Below are 21,296 nucleotides of genomic sequence, written 5' to 3' on the forward strand. Positions count from 1 at the left end.
GCCTTCAGTTATTTCCAAGAGTTAAATTCTGTACCTTGACTGTCGTTTTAGCCAAAACTTTGATCACATGGAGGTCCAGCTCTAAATAAGCAACCTTGTTCTAAATAGTAAACTTAATGACAACCCTACAAGTTAAAAGCCTTGCTGTAGTGCATGTTTTTATGTTTCAGAGAAAACAGATGGTAAATAATTGAAGTGTTGCTGTCAACGCAAGGAACTTGTCCACTTGGTATTCATCCCACAACTCTGCTGCCTACAATATGCAGTGCACCAGCAAGAGTTACTGGCTCCACGGTGCTACAAATGAGATGGGGAGGCTCTGTGGACGTTCCCAATCCTCTATTGCTTGCTGCTGCCGTTCGCAAAGTCAGCAAACAGCTCAGCATGGGCAGTACGGTTTTCAAGCATTTGCTTTGTTCTGACTGGGGCACCCAAAGTGAGTGTCATCCTAGGGTGGCAGGATGGGAGGGGCGGTGTTCGGAAATCAACTTTAAGGCCGAAATGCAAAGACAATCGTGTTTTTGAGGAGTTAGAGTTTTACTAAAACACCGAAGCTTACAGGATCTGATATCGACTTGCTGGTAAGGTAAAGGACAATGTTTATATAAGGGTAGACAATACAAACAAAAGTCATCTATAATGATTCCTGTCAGGCTGGGCACTGTATGAATTAGGCTGCTCATGTCGTGGGTTAAAGGTGACATATTTAAGGGGAACTTCTTCACACAGAGTGGTGAGAGTGTGGAACAAGCTGCCATTTGAAGCCGTGGACGTGGGCTCGATTTCAACACTTAAGAGAAATTTGGGTAAGTACATGGATGGGAGGGGCACGGAGCGCTTACTTATTTATTTTTTAAAATTTTTATTGAGATACAGTACGGAATAGGGCCTTTCCAGGCCTTTGAGCCTTACCGCCCAGCAACCCTTGATTTAACACGAGCCTAATCATGGGACAATTTACAAAGACCAATTAACCTACCAACCGGTACATTTTTGGACTGTGGGAGGAAACCTAGATGGTCATGGGTAGAACATACAAACTCCTTATAGGCGGCAATTGAACCCGGGCCATCTGTAGCGTAAAATGTTGTGCTAACCACCACGCTACTGTACCGCCCAATTATGGTCTGGGTGCAAAAACTTCAATCGTTTACCGTCTGCTTTCTCTATTTGAAATGCACCCAGCAATGTTGTCAATTTGTTCTCTAGGTTCGGCACGGGCTAGATGGGCCGAAAGTGACAAAGGTCTGAAACTGCTGGCCACCGAAGGCCATGGATGCCATCTTGATTGGTATTCGGAATTCATTGTCACACACTGCTGTGGAGACCAAGTCACTGGGTATATTTAAAGCAGGTTCTTGATTAGTCAGGGCATCGAAGGTTATGGGGAGAAGGCAGGTGAATGGGGTTGAGAGGGATAATATATATTCAACACTACGTTTAGGAACAGCTTCTTCCCATCCACCATCAGATTTCTGAACGGACAGTGAACCCATGAACACTGCCTCACTATTTTTGCTCTCTCCTTGCACTACTTATTGAATTCAATTTTAAAAATATATACATTGGATTCTGGTTAATCGGGCCAAAGGTTAATCAGACAACCATTTATTTGTGACAGCTCTTAAGGGACAAAAACTGATGAAGAAAATTGAGGGGATTCCCTTCATTTGTTTAGGACACCACACCACTTAATTGGGGCAGGAGACTCTTACTGAACAAGTTCTAACTAGTATCAGTCGCGTGCACTGGTGTGGCCGTTAGACTACACCATGCTTATAGCATCAGCTACATGTGTTGTGTTCAAACATCAGTGATTTCTGTCATTGACAGTCAGTGGGAAATAAGCAGTAAGACAATTAACCATTTTGCTCACTGTGGTTTCAAGTATTCAGGCTCGGAGATGCCAGAAATGGCGGGGCATAAAAATGAAACAATTTCACTACTTCAACAAGTTAGGAAGTAAGAAGAATTGGAAGGTATCGACAATGAAAATGAAGATTCAGAGGATGCAATCATCTAAAGCATTTTATGAAGGTAGTCCATTATCTGCACTGGGTGCCTGCACTGATTTTGTTCATTGCGTACACTGGATGAATTCCTCCCTTGATAACTATTAGGAACTAATGCACAATTTTATAGTACTGTAGTACTATCGGTAGAGTTCAAATTTGTTTTTACTTCATTTAAATACATAATTTGTTACTCAGTTTGTCTTTTTTTTAATATAACTTTTTAACTAAATTTCCATGAAACGTCAGCTAATTGGGGCAGCCGCCTGAATGGACTAAAATGTACTGGTCTTGATGTGTCCCAGTTAACCAGTTGCACTGTACTTCTTATGGTGATTTACTATTTTTTTTTAATGTATTGCACTGCCCTGCCTGCTGCAGCAAAATAACAAATTTCACAGCACGTCAGTGATAATAAACCTGCTTCGGGAGTCAGCCGTAATGGAGAGGCAGAAGAGACTTGATAGGATGAATGGCCTAATCCTTATGGTCTTACTGTTATCTCTAAATCTGAGATTGCTATTTTATTGCTAAGCAAAGGTATGGAGGACAAAGACAGGTATGCAGGGATCAGTCACAAATGAGGCATCGTCTCATTGAATGAGCAAGAGATGAGGGAATAAGCGGCCTATTCTCACGCTGTGTTCCTGATTTGTACTCTGAGGGATCGTTAGCACAGCAGTGCCTTTTAGCTACAACTTTGCACGTGCCCTTAAGTCTTTTCCTTTAAATTGGCAACACCATTTTTAAATTGGCAAACATCCCCCCCAATAAAAAAATGTAAATATGATAGCTGCAGAAAGTGTAGGAGAAATCAGAATTTAACGTAGATTGTCTCTCTAACAAAACTCAAGGGGAACACATAGCAGCAGGTTCAAGTCTTTACACATGATAAATTGTGTGCTAGTATTTGCACGGTGTGGTGGTTTATGTCCTTTGGTGGTGGGAACTGATTGATATTCACATCGAATGCAGCAGGCTCTGATCCAAGCTAATTGCCCAACCACTCATAGAGTAAGTGCTGAACACAGTCTTTTGGAAAATATATACACAAGGAAACTGCTTTCTACGCTGCTCTTCTGAAGGTGCACCCTATCAGTCATGTAAAATTTGAAGCAATAATTCAGCCAGAGGTTATTATTGCAGGATTTAGCAGGCAGATGCAACGTTTGCACTATCTGTTGATATTTAGTGTGCAGTTTGCAATCCATGGCAGCTCCTGACTATTGCTTGTAAAGTTCAGCTTTCGATGGCTTGATCTCAATATCTGAGATGAGGGAAGGGCTCGGGGGTTTTACACATGGAACGTTTCAGATCTTGTTCACTGAGTTCTTCTGTCACTGATTAACTTTCAGCTGCTTTCCCCCAGAACCTGAGCTCAAAATGTCTAATACTATTATGTTATTTTACACAGAGAATGGTGTGTGTGTGGAACATGCCACCGGGGTGGTGGTAGAGGCAGAGATATTAGAGGCATTTAACAGACTCCTAGATAGGCACATGGATAATAGAAAAATGGAGGGCTACGGGGGAGGGCAGGGCTAGCTTGACCTTAAGGTAGGTAATAAGGCCAGCACAACAGTCTAGACCAAAAGGCTTGTTCTGTGCTGTAACATTCTATGTTCTAGAAGGCATGTGTTTAAGGTGAGAAGGGGCAAGTTCAAAGATGTGCGGGATAAGTTATTTTTACAGAGAGTGGTGGGTGCCAGGCATGATGGTGGAGGCACATACAACAGTGGCCTCTTAGAGGCTCTTTTAGACAGGCATACTTTTGCATATACGAAGAGTTGTAAAATGGTTTGAAGGACAGGCCGATGCCATCGTTTGTTTATTTCAGTCACCATCTCTGATCTATGTAAACCAATGCAAGATGTTCATTTGAATGGCATCCCTTCACATTCACCCTCTTCCCTGCTACTGCATCAGTTAATGCTAGTATTTTATAAAACATCAGAAAGAAATCTTGAAACTACATGCTTTAAGCGAGCTGCGGATCTTGCTGAGTTTCTCCAATCCAAACCACTTTCCCATTGTCCATTACTTCTAACGTGGAACCTACACCAACATTGTACATAGTCTACCCACTATTTTCATACCTAGTCTAACACAGATGTAAATGACTTTAAGTAACAACGTTCCAATTTACTTTAAATAAATTAAGAAAAGACACATTTTAAACAGAGGTTGGTCTCCAGGTAAAGGCTGTTGCTTTCAACACGGTGATCTAGACTGGATTTGCATTATCTGCTGCCGGCTTCTCTGGCTGTGACTCCAGGAGGCTCCTCTCAGCTGCAGCAAAGTTCAACCAAAACAGAGCACACAGATCATGGTGAACAGGGCAGGCACGTCCGGAGAAACAAAGCCTAATTGTATCCCACACCCTTGCGCCTCCTTACCCGCTTTTTTCATAATGAGCCCATTGTAACTGGGGTCAACCCATTCTGATTAAACCATCTGCTACCTTGTTGAGTCTGTAATCTGCATGCGGAATTGCTGCTTATAGTCCACGTATGCTTGTATCTTATTGTAGTTGCTGAGATTACTGTGGTTTATTGCAACAGCATACCAGAATCAGAGATCACCGTCTGTAACCTTGACTTCTTCCATCTACTTTCCCCAGATACACAGTCAAGCCTACTGAGACCGCTAGCCAATTTGGATGAGCCTTGTAAACCTCTGCTGGCCCAGGGTTACTTTAATTAATTTTCAGTCAAATCACTTGTCTTAAAATCAATTGGTAGACTTGAGTGATGATAGGTCACTGATCTGAAATATTAACTGTTTCATTCTACACGGATGCTATCTGACCTGCTGAATAGTTGCAGTATTTTCTGTTTAAGTATTCCGGAATATTTTGCTGAAGTTTTTTTTAGGTTGGTGGTCCTGTTTGAATCTTTTCCTCCATAGGAAATCTCACTGAGGTTGGGACTACAGCTGGAGGTCATGGGTTAAGGGTGAAAGAAGAACATGAAAAGGTACTACTTCACGCTAAGGGTCGTGAGAGTATGGAACCAGCTCCCAGCGCAAGTGGTGCTCAATTTCCACGTTTAAGAGGAGTTTGGGTAGGTACACAGATGAGAGGAATACAGAGGGCTATGGTCTGGGACTAGGCAGTTTAAATGGTTCAGCACAAACTAGTTGGGCCAAAGGGCCTGTTTCTGAGCTGTACTTTTCCATGCCCCTAAAAAGGAATCTACCATGAATGTTAAACTGTGTGCTCCCTCAGTTTTGCAATGCGACTACTCTTCATCCTGTGTTGCTGGTGTGAAATCCTTGGCTGATCTTCAGAACCCCACATTTATTGTCCATCGCTACCACAGACAAATAGCCACTGAGGCTCTTCACTTTGCCAAATCATTGGTCACGGAGGATGGTGGCGTTGTGGATCGTGTAGAAGCTGTCATAGGTTACAACAGGAATTTGACAGGATTCAGAATTGGGCTGTGAAGTGGCAGATGGGGTTCAATCTGGAAAAATGAGTACAGGATTAATGGCAAGATTCTCAGCACTGTTGAGGAACAGAGGGATCTTTGCGTCCAAGTCCATAGATCCCTCGAAGTTGCAGCAGAAGTTGATAGAGGTTAAGAAGGTATATGGTGTGTTGGCCTTCATTAGTCCGGGGATTGAGTTCAAGACCAGTGAGGTAATGTAGTTTTATAAAGCTGTGGTTAGACTACATTTAGGAGTATTGTGCTCAGTTGTGGTCTCTTCATAGGAGGGATGTGGAAGCTGGTGGAGGGGGAGTTGATGAGAAAGTGGGGAGAATAAAATGGGATTCATGTAGGGTTGGGGTTTATGGGACATCCATGCAGGGGTAGCACCTCTGGTGAAGGGCCTTGTCGTGTCCAATCTAGAACAGCTCACTCACTTTTGGTCCCCACCACTCAGCTCTCACCTGTGGCTCCAAGTAGCCGCTTGCATGGGACAGCAGCCACACCCTGGTACAATACTTCGACTGGTGGGCCAGGTGAGGGGAGGTGGAGGGCCTGATACCCCAGTGAGATAGGGACATGCCTGTCCTAGCATGCAGGTTAGCTCTGGCAGACTGGGTGCAAGAGACTAACAGTGAGAGCCAACGGCCAGGAAGGGGGTCCTGCAACGTTTCATGGAGAGTGAAAGGAATGATAAGGCGCAGAAGAAGTCGTGGTCACCGACTGCAACCAAGGAAGACCCCAGTTGTGATGACCATTCGTACCACTGGACCTGGACTTCTGACATTGAGAGAGTGAAACTGCCCCAATGCAATGGCTTTTCCATGTTTAAAAACTCCCCCGCACAGGTTTCCTGTCATCGTTGGACATGATGGACAATCACCACCAATGTAGGATTAGTGTAAAATGGGTGGTTGATGGCCAGTATGGAGATAGTGGGTTGGACAACTTGTTTTCAGGCTGCTTGGCTTTATAACAATCCTTACATTCAAACATACTTAGACCCATCAGTGTAGACTTTTGTCCTTCCAGGCAAACTGAGCAGAACTTGGAGCATCGATGGAGCAACTCAGCAGCTCAGGTAGCATTTGTGGAGGTGAAGAAATGTTCAACGTTCCAGGTTGAGACCTTGCGTCAGGACTGAGAGTGTAGAGGGAAGATCGCCAGGACCGAGAGTTGTGAGCAAAATTTAGAGAACTTAGGTCTTGGTTTCTCAGTCTGTTCACCAATTGTTTTGACTAAACAGACACAGGTAAATTTGGTAAAAGTAAGGGAGGCAAGTACTTTAGAGTTATTGGATTACTGGGCTAGAGGACTGTGAACTATTTATAAAGAAACCAAGTCACCAGTTCCCACCTGAGCAAGGTTTTCACTCATTGAAGAATAGGTCTGAGGAGGAACAGAGAAGACCACAGCATTTCAATGTGTACAGAATAACAGCTGTGGGCTAGACGAGGATATCTCAGGTTACAAATATTTAGAGCGTAAAGTCAAACCAACCAAGACTCAATCAGAAAAATAAAACAATAAGTATTGATGAAGATGAGCTTAAAAATAAAAAAAAAATGGACATGCAAGGAAAGATCCAGAACCTGCAGATGACCAGAAGGAGAAGGAAAAGTCCAAGAAATGATGAAACTCTTCATTGGCTGAATGAGATGTTCAGATGTTCCCTGTAAGCAGGTAGTAATTCCATTACAATAGTTGTAACATTCATTTAATTAGATGTTAGATAATAAGGGACACAAGAAATATTACAGTATGAACCAGCGATCAGTTTTGGTTGCATCATTGTGGGAAGGATGTGGAAGCTTTAGGGAGGGTGCAGAGGAGATTTACCAGGATACTGCCCGGATTAGAGGAACATATCTTCTAAAGAAAGGTTGAGCAAGCTAAGGCTTTTCTCTTTGGAGCAAATGAGGATGAGATGTGACTTGATAGAGTTATGTAAGCCGAGAAGAAACAATAGATAGAATGGACAGCCAGCACTGTTTTTCCTCCAGGGTGAAAATGGCTAATACCAGAGGGCATATTTCAAGGTGATTGGAGGAAAGTATTGGAGAGGGATGTCCGAGGTAAGTTTTTTTACACAGAGAGTGATGGGTCCGTGACATGCTCTGCTGAGGTGGTGGTAGAGGCAGATACAACAGGGACACAAGAGACTCTTCATTAGGAACATGGGTGAAAGGAAAATGGCTGCTATGTAGGAGGGAAGGGTTAGATTGATCTGGAGTAGATTAAACGGTTGGCACAATATCATGGGCTGAAGGGCTTGTACTGTGCTGTAGAGTTCTGTTTTCTATGAACACAGATACACTGGAACTATGTGGGTCAATTGTCAGGAAATAACTGAAATTTATGTTTATAAACACGTGTGTATGGAATTAGAAAGACAAGTTGCACATCTTAAGCATTTTGCTCTTTGACTGAAGTTTCACTGGGCAAATACGGCCAATGTACTTTCTAATGATCAATGAGAACTTGTGGGTCAGCGAGAGAATCAAATTGTCTAGGCGAGTTGAGCCACTGTTTTTATTTTTTCAAAGTAAATTCAAAACTCTTTTACATGCATTCTTCTTTCCCCCTACTTCATTGGAAGTGAAGGCAAATGAAAGGGGAACCTTCTTCAATAGGTTTCTGTCACTTCTGTAAAACTGGCCCTAATCTGTGCTCCACTATGTTTTAACACTGCAAAACAGGACCTTCAAACCAGAGGGGGGTGAATCTGTGCAATTCATTGCATAGATGGCAGTGGAGGCCAAGTCATTTGCCATATACAGTGCTTATAAAAAGTATTCACATGCCACCCCCCCCCGGGAATTTTTCATGTTTTATTGTTTTACAACATTGAATCACTGTGGATTTAATCTGGCCTATTTTGACTTTGATCAACAGAAAAAGGTTCTTTTGTGTCCAAATGGAAACAGATCTCTATGAACTGATCTAAATTAATTACAAATATAAAACTCAAAATAATTGATTGCAAAAGTATCCACCCCGCCCCTCCTTTAACACCACCAAATCATCACTGGTGCAGCCTATTGTTCATAGAAGTCACAAAATTAGTTAAATGGAGATCTGTTTCTGGAGACCTGTGTGCAGTCAAGGTGTTTCAATTAATTGTAGTAAAAATTTACCTGTATCTGTACGGTCTAAACTGCTGGTGAGTCAGTATCCTGGCAAAAACTACAGCATGAAGACAAAAGAACACTCCAAGTAACTCTGCGAAAAGGTTATTGAAAAGCACAAGTCAGGAGATGATACAAGAAAATTTCCAAGTCACTGAATATCCCTTGAAATACAGATAAGTCAATCATCAAGAAATGGAAAGAATATGGCACAGCTGTAAATCTGCCTAAAGCAGACTGTCCTCAAAAAAATGGAGTGACTGCAAGAAGGGAACTAGTGAGGGAACAGCCAAGAGACCTGTGACAAATCTGAAGGAGTTACAAGCTTCAGTGCTGAGATGGCAAAGAGAAAGCCACTGTTGTGTGGATAGGTCTCTATCAGCTTTGCACATCTGGACACTGCAATTTTTCCCTTTCATCTTTACAAGCCCAGCCACAAATTCTCAATTGGATTGAGGTCTGGACTCTGACCTGGCCACTTCCGGACATTAACTTTGTTGTTTTTAAGCCATTCCAGTTTAGCTTTGGCTTTATACTTGCGGTCATTGTCTTGCTGGAAAACAAATCTCCCAAGTTGCAGTTCTCTTGCAGACTGCATCAGGTTTTCCTCCAGGATTCTCCTGTGTTTTGCTGCATTCATTTTACCCTCTACCTTCAGAAGTCTTCATGGGCCTGCTGCAGTGAAGCATCCCCACAGCAAGATGCAGCCACCACCATGCTTCATGGTAGGGATGGTGTGTTTTTGATGAAGTGTGGTGTTTGGCTTATGCGTTTAGTCTGATGGCCAAAAAGCTCAGTTTTGGTTTCATCAGACCATAGAACCTTCTTCCAGCTAACTTCAGAATCTCCCACGTGCCTTCTGGCAAACTCTAGCTGAGATTTTATGAGTTTTTTTTCCAACAGTGGCTTTTTCTTTGCCACTCTCCATAAAGCTGTGACTGGTGAAGTACCTGGGCAACAGTTGTATGCGCAATCTCTCCCATCTCAGCCACTGAAGCTTGTAACTCCTCCAGAGTTATCATCGGTCTTTTAGTGGCCTCCTACACTTGTCCCCTTCTTGCATGGTCACTCAGTTTTTGAGGACAGTCTGCTCTAGACAGATTTACAGCTGTGTCATATTCTTTCCATTTCTTGATGATTGACTTAACTGTACTCCAAGAGATATTCAACGACTTGGAAATTTTCTTGTATCCATCTCCTGACTTGTGGTTTTTAATAACTTTTTCACAGAGTTGCTTAGAATGTTCTTTTGTTGTCATGGTGTAGTTTTTGCCAGGATACTGACTCACCAGCAGTTGGACCTTCCAGATACAGGTGTATTTTCACTACAATCAGTTGAAACACCTTGACTGTACAAAGGTCTCCAAAAACAGACCTCCATTTAACTAATTATGTGACTTCTTAAACCAATTGTCTGCACCAGTAATGATTTGTTGTGTCATATTAAAGTGGGGCAGGGGGTGGTGAATACTTAGGCAATCAATTATTTTGTGTTTTATATTTGTAATTAATTTAGATCACTTAGTAGAGGTCTGTTTTCACTTTGACACAAAAGCTTTTTTCTGTCAATCAGTGTCAAAAAAGCCAAATTAAATCCACTATGATTTAATGTTGTAAAACATGAAAACTTCCTGGGGGGGGGTGTCTATACATTTTATAGACACTGTATAAAGCGGAGGTTGGTGGGTACTTAATTAGTAAGGTACTCAAAGGTTACGGGGAAAAGATAGTAGAATGGGGTTGAGAGGGAAAAGCAATCAACTATAACCAAAAGGCCTGCTTCTGCTGTAGTGTGCTGAGATGTCAGCCACGGTGATGGTCTGATGTGATGATGTCAGCCATGTTGATGATCTGATGTGATGATGTCAGCCATGGTGATGGTCTGATGTGATGATGTCAGCCATGGTGATGGACTGATGTGATGATGTCAGCCATGGTGATGGACTGATGTGCTGATGTCAGCCATGGTGATGATCTAATGTCAGCCACGGTGATGGTCTAATGTGCTGATGTCAGCCATGTTGATGATCTGATGTGATGATGTCAGCCATGTTGATGATCTGATGTCAGCCATGGTGATGGACTGATGTGATGATGTCAGCCAGTGATGATCAGCAGCAAGGAAAAGAGATTCAGTTAACTCAAAAGCTGCAGGCAGGATTTGGGAGATGGTCCATGTGCACGAAACTAAAGAAACATGGGAATGAATGGAACTAAAAGTGGGAAAAATGAATATTCTCTGTTGTTTGGGAATTCTGAATGATACTTTACAGGGACAGCAAGTAGCATCACGATATCACAACTCCAGTGACCTGTGTTCAATTCTGCCACTGTCTGTCAGGAATTTGTATGTTCTCCCTGTGAGTGTGTGGGCTTCCTCCAAGTCCTCCGGTTTCATCCACATCCCAAAGATGGGCAGTTAATAGGTTAATTAGTCACATGGGTGTAATTGGGTGCCGTGGGCTCGTTGGGCTGGAAGGGTCTGTTAACCATGCTAAATAAATACATAAATAATGTTGGAGGAATGAACAGTTACTCACCTTGTGGCTCAGACATTGTCCCAGCTCCTGCACTTTCCCCCTTCACGTAGGGCTGATTCAGGCTCCCTAAGGAGGACACAAGAATAAAATCTCAGCTTTGAAATTCAGTGATTTGAATGAATTGATGATCTGAGCAGTGGGCCCAGGCATTGCAAAAGCAGCAGCCAGTCAGGAAATCGATCACACCTGGCTCTCTTATAGCACCATAAGACATGGGAGCAGAATGAGGCCATTCAGCCCATCAAGTCTGCTCCGCCATTCCATCATGGCTGATTTACTATCTCTCTCAACCCCATTCTCCTGCCATCTCCCTATAACCTTTGACGCCTCTAAGTATACTCAATGACTTGGTCTGCACGGCCTTCTGTGGCAAAGCATTCCACAGATTCACCACCCTCTGGTTAAAGAAATTTTTCCTCATCACCGTTCTAAATGGACATCCCTCGATTCTGAGGCGGTGCCCCCTGCTCTTAAGACTTCCCCATTATTGGCAATATCCTCTCCATATCCACTCTATCCAAATCTTTCAATATTCAATAGGTTGCAATGAGATTTTCCCCTCATTCTTCTTATAACTCCAGTGAATACAGGTCTAGAGCCATCAGATGCTCCTCATACATCATAGAACACACAACATGGAAAGGTACAGAACAGTAAGTCCCTTCTGCCCACAATATTGTACCACCATTTTAACCTACTCTAAGATCAATCTAATCCTTCCCTCCTACATAGCCTTCCATTTTTCTGTCATCCATGTGCCTATCAAAGAGTTTCTTAAATGTCCCTAATGTATTTGCCCAGGGTGTTCTACACACCACCACTCTGTGTTAAAAAAACTCTGACATCCCCCTATACTTTCCTCCTATCAGCATAATATCAGCCCCTCTCTCCCCCTTCCATCCCCCAAATAATTACTGCTGCTAAAGGAGAAGGAAGGTCTCTGATTTGTCCTCATTCTGGTCCGTAGCTAATGCTGGATTGCTATAGAACATTGAACACAGAACGGTACAACACAGGAACAGGCCCTTTGGCCCACAATGTCTTTGCTGGACATGATGCTCAATTAGACTAAATCTCTTCTGCTTGCATATCTAAGCTTTATGGATTGATGAGTCTATTAATAGTCCTTGATATTGTACCCTGCTGACCCACATGGGTGCAGAGGTTGTACTGCTTTGGACCCATGTCCATTGTGTAGAGAGGTCTGCAAGCATTGTGTAAACAAAGAAGACTACACAAGGATTCCACATCAGAATCAGCTTCAGTGTCACTGACACCTGTCATGGACGATCCTCTGAGAAGTTGACGGGAACTTGGAGCTGCTCACCCTTTCCATTGCTGGCCCCTCAATTAGAACTGATGTGCTTTCTCCAGACCTCCACTTCTTGAAGTCCACGAACAATTCCTTGGTCTTGCTGACGTTGAGTGCAAGGTTGTAGGCGGCCACGATGTTGGGGAGGTTAGCGCTCATGACGGAGCTGGCTGAGGCTGTAACCCTCGGCAGGTACCATGACAACACTGAGCAGACTTTTGGACAGGTACACGGATAGGAGGGGCTTAGAGGGATATGGGCCAAATGGGATGAGCATAGATGTGTCGGGCCGAACGGCCGGTGTCACTGCTGCATTACTCTCTGCAACCAAAGGGTCACAGCGTAATGCAGCCTTGGGGCGCTATAGTAGATAGCGGTTAGTGTGATGCTATTACAGCTTGGGCTGTTCCAGGGTTCAATTCCAGTACCACCTGTAAGGTGTTTGCACGCACTTCCCACGGGTTTCCTCCCACAGTCCAAAGACGTACAGGTTGGTAGGTTAGTTGGTGATTGTAAATTGTACCGTGATTAGACGAGCGTTAAACAGGTGGGTCGCTGGGCCGGAAGGGTCTGTTCCACACTGTATCTCTAAATAAATTAAAAATGAATAAACTAAATGCTTCAGCTCCACAGGAACACTTCCATCTGAATGTTCCCCTCCAAGTCCCATACTATCCCAAACTGGGAATATATCTCCCTTCTTTCTGTCGGAACCAGCCTGCAACACAAACGCTCGAGGTCGGCCGAGGTGCGACAAGTGAAACGAATTAGTCAAAATATCAGCCAATACAATCAAGGTTTGCTCTAGGAGAGCGGCCTTGTTGAGGGAAGTGCCTTGTGAGAAAAGTGCGAGTCTTTGCCTCGAGAGTCTTCAGCGAGGAGGCTGAGGGAGGAGACTACGCCACAGTTGGAGAGGGTGAGAAGTGGTGAAGAAGTGACAGGTCAACTGATTCAGTGTGATGTTGCATGATGTGGGAGGTCAGGGACGTTGATGGTGTCTCTGGCTGCTACAAATGTGGAAGGTGTGTCCAGGTTCAGCTCCTGAAGGGCCGTGTTCAGCTGAACAGGTACTTTGGATCTGTCTTCACTAGGGAAGACACAAACAATCTCCCAGATGTAATAGTGGCCAGAGGACCTAGGGTAACAGAGGAACTGAAGGAAATTCACATCAGGCAGAAAATGGTGTTGGGTAAACTGATGGGACTGAAGGCTGCATCCCAGAGTACTTAAGGAGGTGGCTCTGGAAATCGTGGATGCATTGGTAATTATTTTCCAATGTTCTATAGATTCAGGATCAGTTCCTGTGGATTGGAGGATAGCTAATGTTATCCTACTTTTTAAGAAAGGAGGAAGAAAGAACACAGGGAATTATAGACCAGTTAGCCTGACACCAGTGGTGGGAAAGACGCTGAAGTCAATTATAAAAGATGAAATAGTGGCATATTTGGATAGCAGTAACAGGATAGGTCAGAGTCAGCATGGATTTATGAAGGGGAAATCATGCTCGACTAATCTTCTGGAATTTTTTGAGGATGTAACTATGAAAATAGACATGGGAAAGCCAGTAGATGTAGTGTACCTAGACTTTCAGAAAGCCTTTGATAAGGTCCCACATAGGAGGTTAGTGGGCAAAATTAGAGCAAATGGTATTGGGGGTAGGGCACTGACATGGATAGAAAATTGGCTGGCTGACAGAAAACGAAGAGTAGGGATTAATGGGTCCCTTTCAGAATGGCAGGCAGTGACTAGTGGGGTACCGCAAGGCTCGGTGCTGGGACAGCAGCTATTTACAATATACATTAATGATTTAGATGAAGGGATTAAAAGTAACATTAGCAAATTTGCAGATGACACAAAGCTGGGTGGCAGTGTGAAATGTAAGGAGGATGTTATGAGAATGCAGGGTGACTTGGACAGGTTGGGTGAGTGGGCAGATGCATGGCAGATGCAGTTTAATGTGGATAAGTGTGAGGTTATTCACTTTGGTGGCAAGAACAGGAAGGTAGATTACTATCTGAATGGTGTCAAGTTAGGAAAAGGGGAAGTACAACGAGATCTGGGTGTCCTTGTTCATCAGTCACTGAAAGTAAGCATACAGGTACAGCAGGCAGTGAAGAAAGCTAATGGCATACTGGCCTTCATAACAAGGGGAGTTGAGTATAGGAGCAAAGAGGTCCTTCTGCAGTTGTACAGGGCCCTGGTGAGACCCCACCTGGAATATTGTGTGCAGTTTTGGTCTCCAAATTTGAGGAAGGATATTCTTGCTATGGAGGGAGTGCAGCGTAGGTTCACTGGGTTAATTCCAGGGATGGCGGGAATGTCATATGTTGAAAGATTGGAGTGACTGGGCTTGTATACACTGGAATTTAGAAGGATGAGAGGGGATCTGATTGAAACATCTAAGATTATTAAGGGATTGGACACGCTAGAGGCAGGAAACATGTTCCCGATGTTGGGGGAGTCCAGAACCAGAGGCCACAATTTGAGAATAAGGGGAAGGCCATTTAGAACGGAGTTGGGGAAAAACTTTTTCACCCAGAGAGTTGTGGATCTGTGGAATGCTCTGCCTCAGAAGGCAGTGGAGGCCAATTCTCTGGATTCTTTCAAGAAAGAGTTAGATAGAGCTCTTAAAGATAGCGGAGTCGAGGGATATGGGGAGAAGGCAGGAACAGGGTACTGATTGTGGATGATCAGCCATGATTACAGTGAATGGTGATGCTGGCTCGAAGGGCCGAATGGCCTACTCCTGCACCTATTGTCTGTTGTCTACAGGAACACCTCCAGCTGAATGTTCTCTTCCAAGTCCCATACTATCCCAAACTAGGAATACATCTCCCTTCCTTCTGCTCTACAGGAACACCTCCAGCTGAATGTTCCCCTCCAAATCCCATGCTATCCCAAACTGGGAATATATCTCCCTTCCTTCTGCTCTACAGGAACACCTCCAGCTGAATGTTCCCCTCCAAATCCCATGCTATCCCAAACTGGGAATATATCTCCCTTCCTTCAGCATCATTCAGAATCAGAATCCAATTCAGGTTCAATATCACTGAACTATGTTGTGAAATTTATTGTCTTTTCAGCAGCAGTACAATGTAATACATAATAATGGAAAAAAGCATGAATTATAGTAGATATGTACATATTAAATAGTTAAATTAAGTAAGTAGTGCAAAAATAGAAATAAAAAAGTAGTGAGGTAGTGTTAATGGGTTCAATGTCCATTCAGAAATCAGATGGCAGAGGGGAAGAAGCTGTTGCTAAATCATTGTGTGTGTCCATTCAGGCTTCTGTACCTCCTTCCCAATGGTAACAATGAGAAGAAGTTATGACCTAGCTGTTGAGGGTCCTTAATGGTGGATGCTTCTTTTTTGAGGCATTGCTCCTTGAAGATGTCCTGGATACTATGGAGGCTAGTGCCCATGATGGAGCTGACTAAGTTTACAATGTTCTGCAGCTTATTTTGATTTTGCATAGAACCCCCGTCCCATACCAGATGGTGATGTAGTTAGAATGCTCTCCACAATATATCTATAGAAATTTGCAAGTGTCTTTGATGACATACCAAATCTCCTCAAACTCTAAAGAAATATAGCTGCTGTTGTACCTTTGTAGCTGCGTTGACATATTGGGCCCAGGACAGATCCTTAGAGATATTGACACCCAAGAACTTGAAATTGCTCACTCTTTCCACTTCTGATCTCTCTATGAGAACCGGTGTGTGTTCTCTCATCTTACCCTTTCTGAAATCCGCAATCAGTTTTTAGGTCTTACTGACGTTCAGTAAAAAAGGGCCTGTTTTGGTGCTGTGTGTTCTATGACTCTATTACCCCATGACTCTCGCGGGATCTGAATTATGGACTTTTTTTTGAAGATAATCGCAGTGCCACTTATAGCCAGCAGGGAGCAGCAAGGCACCAAGCAGGTGGTCACAAACACAACATCAAACAACATAGCTGATAAATCAGTCAGCAGAATTTTGTTGTAAACTCCAAGAGAACCTAGCACTGCTAGGGGTGGTTTAGACAAATGTAAGAGATTAAGGGAAGAGAAATATGGCAAAGGGACAGAATGATGAGTTTTTAAATTTAAACAGGATGGCACAGTGGTGTAGCGGTTGGCATAAAACTTTTACAGCACCCTCTGCTCTCCGTAAGGAGTTTGTATGTTCTCCCTGTGACCATGTGGGTTTCCTCCAGGTGCTCCAGTTTCCTCCCACAGTCCAAAGATGTATTGGTTATGATTAGTGAGTTGTGGGCATGCTATGTTGGTGCTGGAAGTAATACGCTCAAAAACTTCTATAGTTTTACCATGGAGAGCATTCTGACAGGCTGCATCACTGTCTGGTATGGAGGGGCTACTGCACAGGACCGAAAGAAGCTGCAGAAAGTTGTAACTCTAGTCAGCTCCATCTTGGGCACTAGCCTACAAAGTACCCAGGACATCTTCGGGGAGCAGCATCTCAGAAAGGAGAGTCCATTATTAAGAACCTCCAGTACCCAGGGCATGCCCTTTTCTCACTGTTACCATCAGGTAGGAGATACAGAAGCCTGAAGGCACACACTCAGTGATTCAGGAACAGCTTCTTCCCCTCTGCCATCCAATTCCTGAATGGACATTAAACCCTTGGACACTACCTCATTTTTAAAAATATATACAGTATTTCTGTTTTTGTACGTTTTGAAATCTATTCAATATACATATCCTGTAATTAATTTACTTATTTATTATTATTATTTCTCTTGTATATTACGTATTGCATTGAACTGCTGCTGCTAAATTAACAAATTTCATGACACATGCCGGTGATAATAAACCGGATTCTGATTTTGAAACCTGCCCAACACAACATTCACTGATTTGATCTGATGTAAGTGACACATTTCACTATATGCTTCGATGTATATGTGATAAGTAAAACTAGAGCTAGTCTTCGGATGTAGGTGAGGAGAAGGCTCTCGAGCAGCTAAGACACCAGCATAGACCAGGTGAGCCAAGTGACCTTTCCTCAGCACAAAACGAAGTAAGATTCAAGATACTTATTGTCATTCGAGTGTAAAGGAGAACAAAATGATTGTTACTGCAGATCACATAAAGATCTTGTGTTCTTTATGCTTATTGTGTGTGTCTGATCTAAAAGACACACACAATAAGCATAAAGAACACAATAAAAACACAATAAATATAAAAGCATCCTACAAAAAGCAGTGTACAAATAAACATTGATTGACTGTAAGCATGTACGGTGATGCTAGGTGACGAGTGTGTAGTGGTGATGGGGGACGATGGGGTGGGTTAATGGGTGGAGGTGTAGATCAGCCTGGGGAACTAACTGTTTTTGAGTCTAGTGGTCCTGGTGTGGATGCTGCATAGCCTTTTCCCTGATCAGCGTGGGACAAATAATCCATGAGCAGGATGGGTGGGATTCTTCATGGTCTTCAGAGAGACTTGGATAGATTGGAAGAATGGGCAGAGAGTGGCAAATGAAGTACAATGTTGGAAAGTGTATGGTTATGCACTTTGGCAGAAAAAATAAACGGGCAGACTATTATTTAAATGGGGAAAGAATTCAAAGTTCTGAGATGCAACGGGACTTGGGAGTCCTCGTACAGGATACCCTTAAAGTTAACCTCCAGGTTGAGTCAGTAGTGAAGAAGGCGAATGCAATGTTGGCATTCATTTCTAGAGGAATAGAGTATAGGAGCAGGGATGTGATGTTGAGACTCTATAAGGCGCTGGTGAGACCTCACTTGGAGTACTGTGGGCAGTTTTGGTCTCCTTATATAAGAAAGGATGTGCTGACGTTGGAGAGGGTACAGAGAAGATTCACTAGAATGATTCCGGGAATGAGAGGGTTAACATATGAGGAAAGTTTGTCCGCTGTTGGACTGTATTCCTTGAAGATTAGAAGAATGAGGGGAGACCTTATAGAAACATTTCCAATGTTAAAAGGCATGGACAGAATGGATGTGGCAAAGTTGTTTCCCATGATGGGGGACTCTAGTACGAGAGGGCATGACTTAAGGATTGAAGGGCGCCCATTCAGAACAGAAATGCGAAGAAATTTTTTTAGTCAGAGGATGGTGAATCTATGGAATTTGTTGCCATGGGCAGCAGTGGAGGCCAAGTCATTGGGTGTATTTAAGGCAGAGATTGATAGGTATCTGAGTAGCCAGGGCATCAAAGGTTATGGTGAGAAGGCGGGGGAGTGGGACTAAATAGGAGAATGGATCAGCTCATGATAAAATGGCGGAACAGACTCGATGGGCCGAGTGGCCTACTTCTGCTCCTTTGTCTTATGGTCTTTTTCCAGCACCTTTCTGTATGGCAGGTAGGCTGGTGTGTTGGGCAGTTTTAGCGGACTGTTGTAGAGACTCCCTGTCTGCTGTAATGCAGTTTCTGCACCACACTGTGACACATCACGCCACGGTCCTCTCCACTGTGCATCTGTCGGAAGGAAAACTTTGAACGTATGATACCTTGCATCTTAAAGCACAATTTCTTCTTTTGGTAGGCAATGTAGCTGGACACGGCCCCCAACAATGCAGCTGCCACAGCACTGGCGATCCCAGCGATTGTTGTTTCAGGCAGGGCGACTGCGAGAGAAAGGAAAACAAAGAGCGGGAATCAGCAACAGCACAAGTAACAATGCTGACTTCATGTATTTTCCACATAAAAGCCAGTTGCAGTGGATCAGAATCTCTGTAAGGTACTGACAAGCTGACAACGTCTGCGTAACAAAGCAAGAGTGAAATGTGGAAGTCTGCAAGGGGTTAGAGTAAAGAACAGGTAACGGTACAGGTTCACCAACAGTTGTTACCCCTCAGCCAACAGGCTCTTGAACCAGAGGGGTTAACTTCACTCACCCCATCACTGGGCTGTTCTTACAACAAATGGACTCACCTTCAGTCTCTTCATCTCATGTTCACAATATGTATTGCTTATTATTTATTATTTTTCTTTTTTTTCTTTTTGTATTTGCACAATTTGTCGTCTTTTGCACATTGGTACTTTGTCCATTTTGTCATGTGCGGTCTCTCACTGATTCTATTGTGTTTCTTTGTATTTACTGTAAATGCCTGAAAGAAATTGAATCTCAGGGTTGTATATGGTGACATGGACATACTTAGATTATAAATTTACTTTGAACTTTGAACAATACTTTGGGCCCACAGTGTTGTGCTGAACTTTTATCCTACTCCAATTTCAATCAATCCCTTCCCTTCCACATAGCCCTCCTCTTTTCTTTCATCCATGTGCCAATCTAAAACTCTTTTAAATGACCCTAATGTACCCGCCTCTACCACCACCCCGGCAGAGTATGTGTAAAATACCTACCTCTGACATCCCAAATACTTTCCTCCAATCACCTTAAAATTATACCATCTTGGATGAGCTATTTCTGCTCTGGGGAGAAAGGTGCTGTCTGTCTACTCGATCTATGCTTCTTATCTTGTACACCTCTGTCGAGTCACCTCTCATCCTCCCTTGCTCCAAAGAGAAAATCCCTTGCTCACTCAGCATGTCCTCATAAAACAAGCTCTCTAATCCAGGCAGCATCCTTGCTGGTCTCCTCTGCACCCTCTCTAAAGCTGCCACTTCCTTCCTGTGATGAACAGCACAAGTAACAAATTGTAATTCGTCTCGTGATGAGACAAGGACTAGCGGGCATGGTGTGGAATCTACCCTACAAACTGCCACTGAAGTTGGGTCCAACTCTTAGATTTAAATCCGTGTTAAGTCAGATCAGTTCCATTACTCATGGTCTACTTTGATATCCACTCAACAATCATTTCTGAATGTTTCTTCCTGAACTGCCCAGCTGCTATTGCTGTGAGATGTTGAAGCCACAGCTGTACCAATATGGTATAATACAGCAATGATAAATGCACAGGACTTTTGTGGAGAAGTCATTTCACCTGCATTTTAACCTTCTGTGACAGCTGATCTATGTACTGCTCTCACAGAGTATCAGTTGTATTCTGTACATAGCTGAGAAATCAGCCATTGCTAATCACTGCTTTTGCTCAACTACGATTGGTATTGGTTGTTTTAAAATTATTCCGAGATGCACACAGTAATACAGACATGAAGATACAGTGAGAAGCTTGTCTTGCATACAGTTTATACAGATCAGATCATTACACAGTGCATTGAGCTGGGATAAGGTAAAACAATAACAATGCAGAATAGAGTGTAAAATCTGCTGAAGGAGTACAATACAGGCAAGTGATAACGAGGTAGAGTGTGAGGCCATTTTATTGTACAAGAGGTCTGTTCAAGAGTCTGATCACAGCAGGACAGAAGCTGTCCTTGAGCCCGGTGATATGTGGTTTCAGGTTGTTCTATCTTTTGTCCGATGGGAGATGGGAGAAGAGAGAATGCCCAGGGTAGGTAGGGTCTTTGATTCTGCTGGCTGCTTTACAGAGGCAGTGAGGAGTACAGACAGAGTCCGTGGAGGGGAGGCTGGTTTCTGTGATGTGTTGCTAACTGGGATGGGGATGTAAATTGGACCGACAACGGGCAGTCAGGTCAACTGCAAGGCTCAGAATGGAGAATATATTACTCATCAGTAAGAGTGTTAAAGAATGAAGTGCAGTACAGTGTCACAACTTGTCAAGCTGCTGCAAAGAAATTCCAGTGAACCAGGGCGATACACACATTGTTATTGTTTTGTCTTAGGCTGAGATCCTTCATCAGGACTGTCATCTCGGGCCAAGACCCTTCACTGGCCCGAAACATCGACTGTTTATGCCTCTCCATAGATGCTGCCTGACCTGCTGAGTTCCTCCAGCATTCTGTGTGTGTGTTGCTCTGGATTTCCAACATCTTTTGCCCAATAAACCAATTTTAACCAAGACATGTGCTGTTGT

General features: G+C 43.4%; 1 protein-coding gene across 4 annotated transcripts in view; it reads right to left on the reverse strand.

Moving 5' to 3' along the window:
* Positions 1–25: 25 nt before the first annotated feature.
* Positions 26–21,296, reverse strand: part of LOC134353151 (CD99 antigen-like protein 2) — a 217,609-nt gene continuing 196,338 nt past the window's right edge. For 3 of the 4 annotated variants that reach the window (XM_063061120.1, XM_063061117.1, XM_063061118.1), the window contains 3 exons: positions 18,903–19,019; positions 11,112–11,177; positions 26–4,301 (listed from right to left, as the gene is read on the reverse strand). In XM_063061120.1, coding sequence (XP_062917190.1) covers positions 4,237–4,301; positions 11,112–11,177; positions 18,903–19,019 — 248 coding nt within the window. In that variant the 3' untranslated portion in view covers positions 26–4,236. Of the gene's footprint in view, positions 7,117–11,111; positions 11,178–18,902; positions 19,020–21,296 lie in introns of all 4 variants that reach the window. The other variant, XM_063061119.1, reaches the window with a different exon arrangement.

This window comes from Mobula hypostoma, chromosome 10, assembly GCF_963921235.1.
Source record: "Mobula hypostoma chromosome 10, sMobHyp1.1, whole genome shotgun sequence".
Taxonomy (NCBI): Eukaryota; Metazoa; Chordata; class Chondrichthyes; order Myliobatiformes; family Myliobatidae; genus Mobula; species Mobula hypostoma.